Below are 15,104 nucleotides of genomic sequence, written 5' to 3'. Positions count from 1 at the left end.
CTGTTTCCTAGTGCCAGCTATTACCAAGATAACTTTCTGATTCTGACTGTCCCTTTTGAAAAATACAGCATAGAACAGCATGAATTTCCATGCAGTTCCAGGCTGGCTTATACCCATTATGGCTGGTCTTGCTGTATAGCCATGTTGTAGTTTTTTTGTAATCAGGCTACAGTGTCCATCTCTATGTCCAATTATACTTGACAAAATTTAACGTAACCGACATGGTGCCAGCAATTTGAAGGTCCAAATGTCACATTTATGCAGCATAAAAGTAATCCACATGACTCCAGTCGATCAATAAATGTCTTCTGAAGCGAATCGTTAGGTTTATGTAAGAAACAAGTCGATAATTAAAACATTTATTACGGCACTTCCATCAAGACCTTTGAAATGGCTGAATGATGTTCGTTCTTCTGTTGTTAATAAGCACTCGTGAACTCACCGACGTGCTTACGTCACATGACAGCTACGTAATGCGTCAGCTGCTTGCAGGAAGCGCTTTTAAAAGTTAATAACGTTTTAATTATCTATTTATGTTTTTACACAAACATATCTATTTGCTTCAGAAGACATTTATTGATCGACTGGAGTCATGTTGATACTATAAGCTGCCTAAATATGGCTTTTGGACTGTTAAAGTGTTGGCACCTGTGAACTTCCATTATATGAACATGACAGAGCTCTATCTTCTTCTAAATCTTAATTTGTGTTCTGCTGAAGAAAGACAGTCATACACATCTGGGATTTTAAAACCTGTACCTAACCGACAGTGTCATAAAAGCAAATGTGAGATAGAAATAGCAAATGCTGAAGCAACCATGTCATTTATGTTGCTTCTATGTCACTTTTAGCTCACATGTCGCCTCGTTTGCTCCTCTGGACTCGTAACCCAGTCTCTCAGTTAAGCTAACTTGGTTGTGTTTGAATAAGCTTGTAACTGTAGTTGGTTGTGTAATGCAAACATTAAAATGCATCACCTTACAAGGTGTGCACTACAGTAAATGTGTAGTGATTTCATAAGATAGTATTGTGTGAGGAATGGAGTGAAAATTAAGAGTATGAAATGATAATGTGCCATTTTACATGTGATCTGTGTGAAAGTGAATAAAATACTTGGTTGTCATAGCGCTTCTAGTGTTCATTCACCAGGAAACGGCCTTGATACTTTCACAAGGCCAACGTCAAATCAAGTCAAGTGGTTTTTATTGTCGTTTCAACCATATACAGTTAGTACAGTACACAGCAAAACGAGACAACATTCCTCCAGGACCATGGTGCTACATAAAAACAACAAAGGAACAACACAGGACCACATGAGACAACACAACAAAAATAAAATACCTATATAAAATACCTATGTATACCTATATAAAGTGCACGTGCAAACATGTGCAAAGTACGGGACAGTACAACAAATTACTGACAATGGACAGGACAATAGACACAGTGCAGCGCCAACCAGTACTCAGTAGTGCAAAAAATGGAAACATAACATACTATGAGATAGTGTTCTATGCACATAGCAGTTATTGAGGTAGCAGACAGTTATAAAGTGACAGTAATTAAAGTGCAACTCAGGACACGTGTGTGTGTGTGTGTGTCAAACCAGTCTCTGAGTATTGAGCTGTCTGATGGCTTGGGGGAAGAAGCTGTTACACAGTCTGGCCGTGAGAGCCCGAATGCTTCGGTACCTCTTGCCAGACGGCAGGAGGGTAAAGAGTTTGTGTGAGGGGTGTGTGGGGTCGTCCACAATGCTGGTTGCTTTGCGGATGCAGTGTTTTTTGTAAATGTCTTTGATGGAGGGAAAAGAGACCCCGATGATCTTCTCAGCTGTCCTCACTATCCTCTGCAGGGCTTTGCGGTCCGAAACGGTGCAAGTCCCAAACCAGGCAGTGATGCAGCTGCTCAGGATGCTCTCAATAGTCCCTCTTTTGAATGTAGTGAGGATGGGGGGTGGGAGATGTGCTTTCCTCAGCCTTCGAAGAAAGTAGAGACACTGCTGGGCTTTCTTGGTGATAGAGCTGGTGTTGAGGGACCAGGTGAGGTTCTCCACCAGGTGAACATCAAGGAATTTGGTGCTCTTGACGATCTCCACAGAGGAGCCGTTGATGTTCAGCGGAGTGTGTTCACCCTGTGCTCTCTTAAAGTCAACAACCATCTCTTTTGTTTTGTCGACATTCAGGGACAGGTTGTTGGCTCTACACCAGTTCGTCAGCCGCTGCACCTCCTCTCTGTATGCTGACTCGTCGTTCTTGCGTTCATGAGACCCACCACGATCGTGTCATCGGCGAACTTGACGATGTGGTTCGAGCTGTGCATTGCTGCACAGTCGTGAGTCAGCAGAGTGAACAGCAGTGGACTGAGCACACAGCCCTGGGGGGCCCCAGTGCTCAGTGTGGTGGTGGTGGAGATGCTGTTCCCGATCCGGACTGACTGAGGTCTCCCAGTCAGGAAGTCCAGGATCCAGTTGCAGAGGGAGGTGTCCAGGCCCAGCAGGTTCAGCTTTCCAATCAGGTGCTGGAGAATGATTGTGTTAAATGCTGAGCTGAAATCTATGAACAGCATTCGAACGTATGAGTCCTATGGCAGTGGTGGCTCAGCGGTTAAGGCTCTGGGTTACTGACCAGAAGGTCAGGGGTTCAAGCCCCAACACCACCAAGACACCACTGTTGGGCCCTTGAGCAAGGCCCTTGAACCTATCTGCTCCAGGGGCGCTGTATCATGGCTGACCCTGCACTCTGACCCCAGCTTAGCTGGGATATGTGAAAAATAAATAATTTCACCATGTATATGCAGAAATGTATGTATAATGTGTGACAATTGATCAATTTATTTTATTTTTATTGTCTAGGTGGGTGAGGGCCAGATGGAGGGTGGTGGCGATGGCATCGTCCGTTGAACGGTTTGGACGATACGCAAACTGTAGTGGGTCTAGTGAGAGGGGCAGCTGGGTCTTAATGTGCCTCATGACGAGCCTCTCGAAGCACTTCATGATGATGGGTATAAGTGCGACGGGACGGTAGTCGTTGAGGCAGGACACTGAAGACTTCTTTGGCATGGGGATGATGGTGGTGGCCTTGAAGCACGTTGGCACGACGGCGCTGTTCAGAGAGATGTTGAAGATGTCGGTAAGAACATCTGCTAGCTGGTCTGCACATCCTCTGAACACTCTGCCAGGAATGTTGTCTGGTCCAGCAGCCTTCCGTGGGTTGACTCTACGTAGAGTTTTCCTCACATCTGCCGTGGTAAGACAGAGCACCTGGTCGTTGGGAGGAGGGGTGATCTTCCTCGCCACCACATCGTTCTGCACTTCAAACCGAGTGTAGAATTTGTTCAGCGCATCTGGAAGGGAGGCATCTTTGTCACAGGCAACTGATGTTGTCCTGTAGTTGGTGATGGCCTGGATGACCTGCCACATGCGCCGCGTGTCACCGCTGTCCTGGAAGTGACTGTGGATTCTCTGGGCGTGTGCGCGCTTTGCCTCTCTGATTGCCCGTGACAGTTTGGCCCTAGCTGTTCTTAGGGCTGCCTTATCGCCTGCTCTGAAGGCGGAGTCTTGGGACCTCAGCAGCGTGCGCACCTCCGCAGTCATCCACGGCTTCTGGTTGGAGCGTGTGGTGATGGTCTTGGAGAAAGTGACATCATCAATGCACTTGCTGATGTAGCTGGTCACTGATGCTGTGTATTCCTCCAAGTTGGTAGAATCGCCATATGTTGCAGCGTCCCTGAACATGTGCCAGTCAGTACACTCAAAACTGTCCTGAAGAGCAGAGATGGCTCCTGCTGGCCAGGTTTTCACCTGCTTCTGAAGCGGTTTTGTGCGTCTGACGAGCGGTCTGTATGCTGGAATTAACATAACAGAGATGTGGTCTGAGTAGCAACGTGTATATTATCTTGATTTATTATTCTGACTTCACAAAAATGGGACTGGCAAGATTTCAGTTGGACTGAAACGTTTACATTACATTTTAAAGGGATAGTTCACACAAAAATTGTAATTATCTTTATTTCTCTTTTAGGCCCATACAATACAAATGATTGGTGACCAGACCTTTCAAGCTCCAAAAAAATCATATAAAGGCAGCATATAATCCATATGACTCCAGTAGATAAATCTATATTTTCAGAACTGACATAATAGGTGTCGGTGAGAAACAGATCAATATTTGTCCTTTTTGACTATAAATCTCCACTTTCACTTTCACATTTTAAAAGTTAAAATTACCCAAAAGTTATTCAGAAGACATATATAAACATTTTTGGATGAATTATCCCTTTGAGATTTAATTATGAGATGATTTATCAGTTGACAGAAATTAAACGTTTATTTAAAAAGTGATTAAAATTGAATGTAATTAAAAGTGAATGTAAATGCTCTACTAAATTAAAACTCACTAAGCTAATTGATTTGTTTTGAACAATCCTTTTCTTCTTGATGGCTTGCTCTATTTCTGGCTATGTCCTGTCCTTTCCACCCATATCCATCTAATATTTCCTTATATATGTCTCCCATATATGTCATAAGGGGACATATATGGGAGACATTTTGCAAAAGTTTTTGCATTTGATATTGTGAAAATGCATCCAGTTTCAGAACATCCTAGTTTGTTTTGGCCATCGAATTGAGCAACAAATACCCACCCTCGAACAAAGGACATATTTGAGTCTGCGGAGCTAATTTGACATGTTAAAGAGGTTACCTAGATGCTTGGCAACCAAATAAATATTAACAAAACGTTTCCCCACATTTTTTCCATTTATCATTTAACTTGCTGTTACACTACAAATCACACTTGCCTTTATTTGTCATGTAACATGCCAGAACATCTTTATTTAGATTTGATTATTTATTTATTATTTCATTATTTCAATGCAGTAAATTTGGCACTAAATATTATATGGAGAGTTAGGGCACACTTAAAAATGCTTGAATGTCATTTAATTGGATAACAATGGCAATAAATATCAAACCAAATCATTTCGATATATTTTAAGTTATAAATAGATTAGGGTTAGGGTTAGGGTTAGGTTTAGGTCAGGGTTAGGGTCAAAATTAAGACAAAAAGTATTTGGACAATTTTTGAAGGTAACTTGTCAATTGTTAATGACAAACTCCACCTGTATTTACTCTGCTTGAGTGGAACTCTCTTTATACATCCTCAAAAAATAAAAATAAATTACCTTTGGACCAGTTGGTTAAAAGTAATTGCAAAAATGTGCAGTAATCTCATTAATCATTAATGCATTACCTTCCACAAAGTTGTCACTAGTCTTTCTGCGGTACACATGAAAATAAATAATATAAATTCCATTTGTTCTCAGATGCCCATTTTTTATACTATTTTGTTATATAATGCAATGAAATTAATACATAAGTGTGACTTAAGTTTCCAAATTCTTTTTGGAGCCACTGTTTATCTGTTTGAAGTGTTTCCACAATAATGTTTGCTGCTGTTTCGTGATGTTTAAAAATCCATGTAAAATAAGATTATATATTTCAGAGCATTTAACCATTGGATCAGCTTTGTACTGCAAGCCAACAAAGGTTGCAGCAGGGATTAAATGAATAATGCCTCACAGACACTTATTTCAATATTCATTTAAAATGATCTTTACTTAAAATAGCAACAAGTTTGGAGTTGTTGACCTGTGCTTTTGGTCTCATTTAAGAACATTTTCCTTCAAGAGATGCTCCCAGTTTCAGTGGGGCCTCCCTGCCAAGCTCACCCCCTTTCTGCCACCCCCATTCAGCCGCCTCACAATGACCTCTTGTCAGTTTCTAAGAAAAACTGGGAGCAAGGCCAGAACTCTGCAAATGACCTCCTGCCATCTTAATAAAGGACATAATTTGGCCCGCTTAGAAATTTTGTTTTGTTTTACAGCGTCAACCTAATAATCAGCTACTATATGTAGTAACATATGTAATTGTTAATCATCTGTAAATAATTATTGGCACTTGCTAACACTTCAAGCTATGCAAACTCGATTTTGTGCATTGTTGCGTTTGGAAATGTGTTAGCTGCATTTCATAACTCTGCGCAATTGCACGTTATATTCTCAACCATGCCACAATAGGCGCTATAGTGGGCATTAGTGTGAAATATCTGAGTTTTTTCTTTCAAGCCAACTACCATAATGGCAAATCAACAGTTTGAAGAGAAAATTGCTGAGCAATTATTTTAAAGTCTTTGTAATCAAATGGCATATCAAACAGACTGTTGAGGCTGCTGCTATATTGGTTCTATTTATATGACGTCATGACTGTCAAGTGGAAGTTGAGTGTACAACTTGTAAATATGATTTCCATGAAGACAAGTGGGAATATATTAATTAGTCTGGTAATTCCGACATGACGTGAATGCACTGTAAGTATGTTCAATTGGACTGCGTGTTGGCAATGCCAAGTGCTCTGGTCTGCATTTGCATACTTGTGGACTTAGGGTAAGGGATTCTTAAACAGCATAGCAATGCCCTGGCAACCACCAACAAATTATGTACAAAGTGACATCACTTTGTACAGGCCCTGCCCACGACTTTTGAGGGACACTGCCCACGGACATGTTTGTTTGTGTGTGTTGTTTCGTTATAGTGCATAGCGAACGTTGAAACATTTGTGTGTGCGTGCATTGCTCATTCATCATTGCAAAACTGCTGATAAAAACAACAAATACATACATTTATCAAATAACCATTCAGAAACTTCCTGGTTCATTCTCAAAGTCGTTATGTCTCACGGCATCTTTCCCTCATCAGTGTCTGTCTCCAGTTCAAACATATAGGGCTGAACACCAGTATTTTTGCTGTCAGTCATATTGCTTATGATGTCTAGTTATCCAAAGCAGAGATGTCAAAACTCTGCCTTATTCTGGATAGGGGGCGAGGAGCACCAGCTCATTTGCATTTAAAGACACACACACACAAAAACAGCGTATTTTTTATTCCCACCCAAAAATTATCTATAGGGTATTTTGAGCTGAAACTTCACAGACACATTCTGAGGACACCAAAGATTGAAATGCCATCTTGTGAAAAGGGGCATAATAGGTGCCCTTTAAAACTCAAGTCTGTAATATCTGAATCTTGATTTTCATCTGTTGAGGCAGGGGGTAAATTTCACCTGACTGAATCAAGTTGCAAATGATTAAAATAGAACATTCTGTCTTCCTTAGGTCCACCAGACGTGGAGCAGACCTGTGAACCAAGCGTCTGCACATGGAGCCCCAATGCTGGGATAGACTCAAGTAGTGTTGGCTCAGCATCTTGCCCACCCCATGGCTGCATGCTCCAGCTGGAGTTTGCCTATCCGCTGGTGCCCAACTCGCTCACTGTTTGGGTCACCTTCTTTTCTTCAGAGGAAACTGGACTGCCTGCAATCCATGACATCCTTCTCCTGACACTGAGTGGTAACAATATCTCACTTGGTCCACAGTATGTGTTCTGTGACACACCATTAACCCTCAAACTAGACGTGATGGAAGAGGTGTATGGGGTGCAATTCTTCACCATGGAGCAGCACCTGGAAATTGATGCTACATTGTTGGCCTCAAAGCCAGACTACCCTCTGTGCCAGACATGCCATCCTCTACACTATAGGTTGATACGCCAGCCACCATTCACACATTCACCAAATGGGCTGATCCTTCAAGAACCCACTTTGAGATATGTGGACAGGTAAGTTGTGTGCCATAAATCCATTAACTTTCATGGTATTCTATTTTACCAGGCTGAAAAAGACCAGCTTATCCAATATGCAGTTCCCATGCTGGTTTGATTCTTGTCTAGCTGGTCGTTTTTCTGGTATTGCTTGTTAACCAATGCAGTCTTTCTGATTATGCTAGTCATAAAGCCTTGATGAAACACCAGCACACCAGCATCCCGTGTTTTAATCCAACCTTCAAAACACATCATGCACTGGTGGCCAGCTACTGCTTTTTAGATAAACATACACATATTCAGAGAAGAATCCGAAAAGATAATTGGTCTTGTATGTCAGAAAGTCTTATTATGAAGCATTATTTTTCACCCTTTTAAAATAACAAACATGCAATAACACATTTAGCCTAATCTTTTTATCCAAGACATTTCACATATCAGTCCCTTCATGGTTTGAATCTACAACCTTTCAGTTATCAGCCCAGAGCTTTCAACCCTTTGGACTACAAAACCCATACTGATATTTTACATATTATGTCTCACATATGGAATAGTCTCATTTATAATACTGTACACAGTTTATATTACATATATTATAAATGAGTCACATGAATATATTAAAGAATATCTCCTATCATTTACTCACCCTCATGCCCTCTCAAACTCGTATGACTTTCTTCTTTCTGCAGAACAAATCAAATGAGCCACAGTTCTGAATGTTCCCTTAGTATGGCTCTAACACAATTCTAGAAACATTTGCACATTAATTTTGTCCTTCAACTATGAGATTGATTTGGGTTTGACTATGTTCACTATGAATCCCCAAACTGTTCCTGCCATGTGTTGATTTGCTTTAGAGTGCTAGGGTTGTCTTAGGCACTATGTGTGAGGTCTTCAGACATACCCTTTACTCCCTGGGGGTCCAGGTCAGCTCAAAGAATTTCACAGCCAGCTTGTTGTCATATGAGACACACATGCCGAAGTGCTACCAGGCAGTTTAACTTCATGGTATACTCATAAATTCTGAGTGCCCACAAAACAGTGGGAGAGCTTTTGAAGAGTCCGAAACTCTCTTGGATGAGATAGATAGATAGATAGATAGATAGATAGATAGATAGATAGATAGATAGATAGATAGATAGATAGATAGATAGATAGATAGATAGATAGATAGATAGATAGATAGATAGATAGATAGATAGATAGATAGATAGATATAGCACTGATGTTTGCTGTAGGTCCTTGGCTTGTTGTTAGGGAAATTTCTTGGCGATAAAGGCATTGACAGTGGCTAGGTCCCTCAAAGTTTTCCTTGTCTGTCTCCTCCTGCCATCCTGCAGAGCATCCTTTTACTTCTTTTGTCCAATTCCTTACAATCCTCATGGTGGTTCTGCAGGAAGCCGCTCGGGAGGTTTTCATGGATATAACCACTATGGTTTGAAGACAGAGGAACAGGAGGCATTTGTCAACCCAAGCATCTAAACATATTTAGTTTGAAATAGAAGATGTCCCTTATAGCCTGACCTTGACAAATGCTTGAACTAAAGCCTCATGTGGTCTTTCATGGGCTCCTGTTGTCTACAGACATAAACACAATCACAGAGAGCCTCCTATATGGAAAACACAACAGTGACTCTCTACCAAAGTCGGCAAATCTCATATGCATGGAAAAAAAGTTGTCTTAGTTTTTTGACTCTTGATTGTTGACATTTGGAAAAACAGAGCTTGTGTTTTCTTCGGGACAAACGTTAGAGGAAGGGAGTTGTAAAAGTGTGTTTTTTGATCAGTCACTTTTGATAAACCCTGCAGTGCTTTCAGAATGATTTAATGTTGTCTTTTCATTCACATATATTTTTTTTCAACAGCTCTAAATGAAAGTACATTTTTACTGAGGCTAACATTCTCTCTAATATCTCCTTTTTTGTTTTGTGGAGAAAAACAATCACTTTGTAACAACATGAGGGCGAGTAAAAGATGACATAATTCACATTTTTATGCGAACTGTCCCTTTAAGAAGGGCTTAGAAATTAGATCCTTTATGTTGTAAGCTTCATAATTGTTACATCTCAGTGAAGAAAGACAAAAAGGAGATACTGTATTTAGGCCTATTAAGCATCCATTATTTCCTTCTGGAAAATATGTCTCTTCTTAACAATACATAAATAAAGACTTTAGACATTTAGAAAGCAGGCATTGTCTATGTTTCCTTTTGTGTGCCATTTGGGTTGGGCTTGTTTTCCAGAGCTTCTGAATGGTGGGTCCACCGAGAGCACAAGGTAACACCTAAGTTGGCTGGCAGCCAATACTGTACATTAGCTTTCACAAAAAAAATCAACTCAATGGATAGAAACAGGGCCCAACGTGAACTCGATGAACTTCACTGTCCTCAAACTGGGATGTTTAGGATGTCTTGTCTTGTTTCCAAAAAGTTGGCTGACGTTCGTACAGTAGTGATAGCTGCAGCAGTCATACGTTATCACTATGCACAGAGCCGTTTAAGAAAAAGACATGCGTGTTTCTGTTGAAAATCAGATCTTTTCCTCTTCACATAAGAATGAGCAATTTTTCTCTTATAGAATTAAGAAGTGCTAATTAGCTGACATATCCAAACACACATTAAAGCTGTGTTTAGTTTGTAGTATCACTGTCCAAGTTGTGTTAGCTAGGTGTCGAGATTTATTAGCCAACAGATGAATCTACTTATAGATAGATAGTGTGGTTTTTAATTAAAAAGGAAAGGCTTTCTTGATGCATTAATGCTGCACAGCTGCATTTACCAGATGGTGAGGAAGTGTATCGCCAGGGATGTAGCTGTTCTTGGATCAGTGAAAACTCGCCTCATCTGAAATTCTCAAACACACAGCAAAAAGTACTGTTGAGAAAGCTGTTCTGAGTAGTACTACAAGATATTCCAGATAAACTTTGTGACAAGGAGAAGGGCATGGCCAGGCCGTGATGGAGCACAGCCGGTGCCGAATCAGCTGATCAGTGGGAGAGCAAGATAAGGGGCAGCCAGAGATGCTGGTTTGAGAGAGAGAGATGAAAGTGGCAGCGTTGCATGTGTGTCTGTGTCCTTATGTTTATGTTGTTTTAAGTTAATTTATGTTATTAAAGTTTATGTTTACTGTTCAGCCAGTTCCAACCTCCTCCTTGCCCATCATTATACTGTTACTAATGTTCACTTCTGCTAGAAGCTAAATACAGGAGATTCATTATTCAATACCAACTCAAGCGATTCCTCGAGTTAGGCTGCCTTATGGGAATTTTACAGTAACTCCATGCTCTCATTCTCTGTTTTTGTGAGCACTGATATTTCATTGTGTTGAGGCAAGTTAAAAGGATTTAACTGCAGTAGTCACATTCAGTACAAACACTGTTAACAAAGCCTATTTTAAACTAACCTCAGCTGGTTTGCTGGTCTTTACTGTGAACACATTATCTGTATACAGTTTGCTATAGTTTGCTACTGCTACCTGAGTTGAAATATACTACTACAGTCAGGGATCTTGTCAGTTATTTTGTCCTTTTATTATTGTTTTTGTCCACTGTCTCTTTTTATCACACCTATGTGTGTGGCCTTTGATGAGTCCATGCACTCCCGATCTTTCATCACTGTGTGCCAATTAACTACAGATTGTTTTCATATCGCCCAGTAAAACAAGGGCCTTAAAATGTTTTGTCATTTCCAAAGTGTCGCAAAATTACATGGCCATTTCATCCTCCAGGTGCAGGCCTCATTCGGCTCGAATAGAGGTAGGCAATCACTCATTGTGACCAGTAAAAGCAGCCCCAATCAAAGTGGCGTCTGGCTAAAAGAGGCAGGCTTCCTAATGAGAGCTTTTCAATGTGGCAGGGGAATGTGCTGTAATTGTCATGATTCACTGTTGCTTTGCCTTGTGTTTTGCCCCTGTCATCTGTTTCCCCCCGGACTACACTTCCCATAATTCTCTGCCAGCTGTTCCCTATTGTTCTCACCTGTGTTTCATTTCCTTATTTACCCCTGTATATATAATGCCCTGATTTCTAACCAGTCTTTGTGAGTTGTTGTGTTTTTCTCTCCTGTTCATATGTACAAGTTCCCATTGTGTATGTTTCGCTTGTTTTATTTCCTTGTTCTAGTTCAGCCTTGTTCCTGAGTATTCCATGTTATTTTTGTACTTTTAATTTATTTCTTTATTAAACTTCTTTAGCCGCACCTAGATCCTGCTCTTGTGACTTCCTTTGAATCATAACAGAACAACTCACCTCACAAATGTATCTAGCGGCATACTTCGTCCAACTGAGCCAAGCAGATTTATCTATAAGGGAATACTCAAAATTTTCACCACCGTTGCCAGCCACACATAATTTGATGATTCCACCCTGAAGTCCATATACCGGATCGGACTCACAGCTCACCAGTCGACGGAATTACCAAAGACCGTAAATTACATGTAGGAGGAATACGTGAAGCTAATATTAGAAACTCTCGCTTCAGAGGATCCTTCTCTCTCAATCTTGATCCCGGCTTCCAAGCCTTCCATGCCTGAGTCCGCTGCACGCCATGTCACAGCCAAGTCTGAGTCCGCTCCACGCCATGTCACAGCCAAGTCTGAGTCCGCTCCACGCCATGTCACAGTCAAGTCTGAGTCCGATCCAGGCCATGTCACAGTCAAGTCTGAGTCCGCTCCACGCCATGTCACAGTCAAGTCTGAGTCCGCTCCACGCCATATCACAGTCAAGGCTGAGTCTGCTCCATGAAATATCACAGTCAAGTCTGAGTCTGCTCCTTGCCATGTCACAGTCAAGTCTGAGGCCGCTCCACGCCATGTCACAGTCAAGTCTGAGTCCGATCCACACCATGTCACAGTCAAGTCTGGGTCCGCTCCACGCCATGTCACAGTCAAGTCTTAGTCCGCTCCACACCATATCACAGTCAAGTCTGAGTCCGCTCCACGCCATATCACAGTCAAGTCTGAGTCTGCTCCACACCATGTCACAACCACACCACAGTCTGATCCACGCCATATCACAGTCAAGTCTGATTCTGCTCAACACCATGTCACAACCAGGCCACAATCTGCTCCACGCCATATCACAGTCAAGTCTGAGTCTGCTCCATGCCATGTCACAGCCAAGTCTGAGTTTGCTCCACGCCATGTCACAGCCAAGCCTTCCGCGACTCCTTGCTCCAAGCCTACCATGGCCCCTGTCTCAAAGCCTTCCACTGCCCCTGTCTCCAAGTTGAATGATCTGCCACTGATGTTGGTGCAACAATTTTCCTCAGAAATTGTCAGTGCCCATGCCTGCTATGGCCAACGAGCCAGCGCCCACACCTGCCACGGCAACGAGCCAGCGCCCATGCCTGCCACAGCCAACGAGCCATTGCCCAAGCCTGCCACGGCCAGCGAGCCAATGCCCACGCCTGCCACGGCCAACGAGCTGGAAACCTCATCCATCCCAGAGACTGCGTTACCAACTTCGGTCATCCTGAGGAGGAGGAGAAAAATTCTCTTTCCATGTTCACGACCATGGATATTGTTTCCAAGTCTCTTCCCGTGTTCATGACCATGGAGGTTGTTTCCGAGTCTCTGCCCATGTTCGCTACCTCGGAGGTCGTTTCCGAGTCTCTGCCCATGTTTGCTACCAAGGAGGTTGTTCCCGAGTCACTACCCATGTTCACAACCTCAGAGGTTGTTCCCGAGCCTCTGCCCATGCCTGCGACCACAGAGGTCATTCCCGTGTCTCTTCCCATGTTTGCTACCATAGAGGTAGTTTTCCAGTCATCCTGGACTCATTTTCCCAGTGAGCCTGCCATGACTCTGCCTTCTATGGCTTCGCACCTCGAGCCTCCCATGGCTGCGCCACATAGTATTTTTTTTTTTTTCAAAACTTGTTGGCAGTATACTGCACAGTATGCAGTAAGCAGTGTACACTAGAATTTCTTTACTAGCCTGTGTTAGATCATAAATTTACAGCTCAAAATTTGTCTTTTTTGCAGTGTATTTTCCTGTAGTAATCTTAATATGAATTTTACCTACTTCAAGGCAAACATGTAGGAATTGTGTTGGATCTCTGTATTCTAGCAGTATGTTTTCGAAATTCGTACAGCATAAAATGTAGCAAGCACCACTTGATGGACCTCTTGGGTTGAGTTGCGGTCTGACCAAACATCTGTGGTTTGGTAAATTATACGAGTGGGATTGTGTTATTGTTTTTAGTCATTTGCTTGATGACATGAACTCTGATTTTGATTTCAAATGAAAAACATTTTACCCACTCCTTTGATGTCATTAAGTTTTTATATAATTTATCATCATTCTCCTCTTAAACACTTCAAGCAGCTAGCAGCTGCACAGAGTGCTTAACATTATGAGATGCATCTCTTTAAATTCTTTTGAAGGTTTACATAGAACACTATAATAAGATTATTCTCAGCATCTGGTCTGAAAGAGAGGAGTACCTTCAGAGAGTCTGACATCGCTGAGGTAGATGAGTGTGCTTTTCTATAGGGCTCAATTACAAGTACCAGGAAAAGCAGACTTATAGATCGCTCCCTTTTGCATAGTTTAATTCGAGCTGCATTGGAGAGGAGACCACTTTGCAAAAAAAATAAAAATAAAAGAAGATATTCTCTTTACTATGGCACTTTCTACAAATAGGGTCCTTTTTGGTGTCTCATTTATTTTTTAAATAATTAGAGGCACAAAGAAAATGTTCTTTGTAGTGAGAACTATAATAAATTTTAGATAAACTATTAAACTAGCATGCAAAGTAGGTGGTTTTAATACATCAGACACATCATCTAATTTCACCCACTAATTTCATCAATTTAAGTTACATCTGCAATCCTGTTATCTGTATTTAATGTATTTTAATTCGATTATTTTTGTATTTTATTGTTTATTTTAATATTTAAATCAAGAAAATAACAAAATAGGACAAGCAGGGTTTTAAACTGTAAATACAGTTATTCAAAAATACATACAAAATCAATTTCATCCAAAATACACTTGAATACACCTCTACTATGACAAACATGCTTTTCCTTTCTGAGTTCAAACACATTGTGATATTTTTGGGGTAGGCTTAAGTGAAAGTATCACACCAATAAAAAAATAAAAAAGTATCATTAAAAGATGGAATTCTTCAAAAAAGAAATATTGGTATAAGTATTGTGGAGTAATCTTTTCATATTAAAAATGAAAAAATACTGTATAAAAATAAGCAGTGAAAGAATTTATTTTTAAAATGGCAATTGCCCGTGCTTTAAGTTTTTTTTTTTTTTATCTTTAAGAAAAGGTATAAATGGTAAAGAAAGAGTAAAGAACTTTTATATTTGTGACACAAGAATTGTATAAAAAGTCCATGAAATATGATTGAGAACTTTTTTTTTAAATGAATGACTTTAGTTGTGTGCGTAATGCAAGGTGCAAGGAAAGTATTTGAATATATTTTACACCACTTTTTAT

The 15,104-nt window shown here is 40.9% G+C and overlaps 1 protein-coding gene across 1 annotated transcript in view; it reads left to right on the top strand.

Moving 5' to 3' along the window:
• Positions 1–15,104, top strand: part of LOC127630582 (pappalysin-1-like) — a 130,376-nt gene that overhangs the window by 30,559 nt on the left and 84,713 nt on the right. The window contains exon 7 of the mRNA XM_052108205.1: positions 7,170–7,671. Within this exon, the coding sequence (XP_051964165.1) occupies positions 7,170–7,671 (502 nt within the window). The remainder of the gene's footprint in view (positions 1–7,169; positions 7,672–15,104) is intronic.

The sequence above is a fragment of the Xyrauchen texanus genome, chromosome 3 (assembly GCF_025860055.1).
Source record: "Xyrauchen texanus isolate HMW12.3.18 chromosome 3, RBS_HiC_50CHRs, whole genome shotgun sequence".
In the NCBI taxonomy this organism is placed as follows: Eukaryota; Metazoa; Chordata; class Actinopteri; order Cypriniformes; family Catostomidae; genus Xyrauchen; species Xyrauchen texanus.
This window is presented reverse-complemented; position numbering and strand designations above follow the sequence as displayed.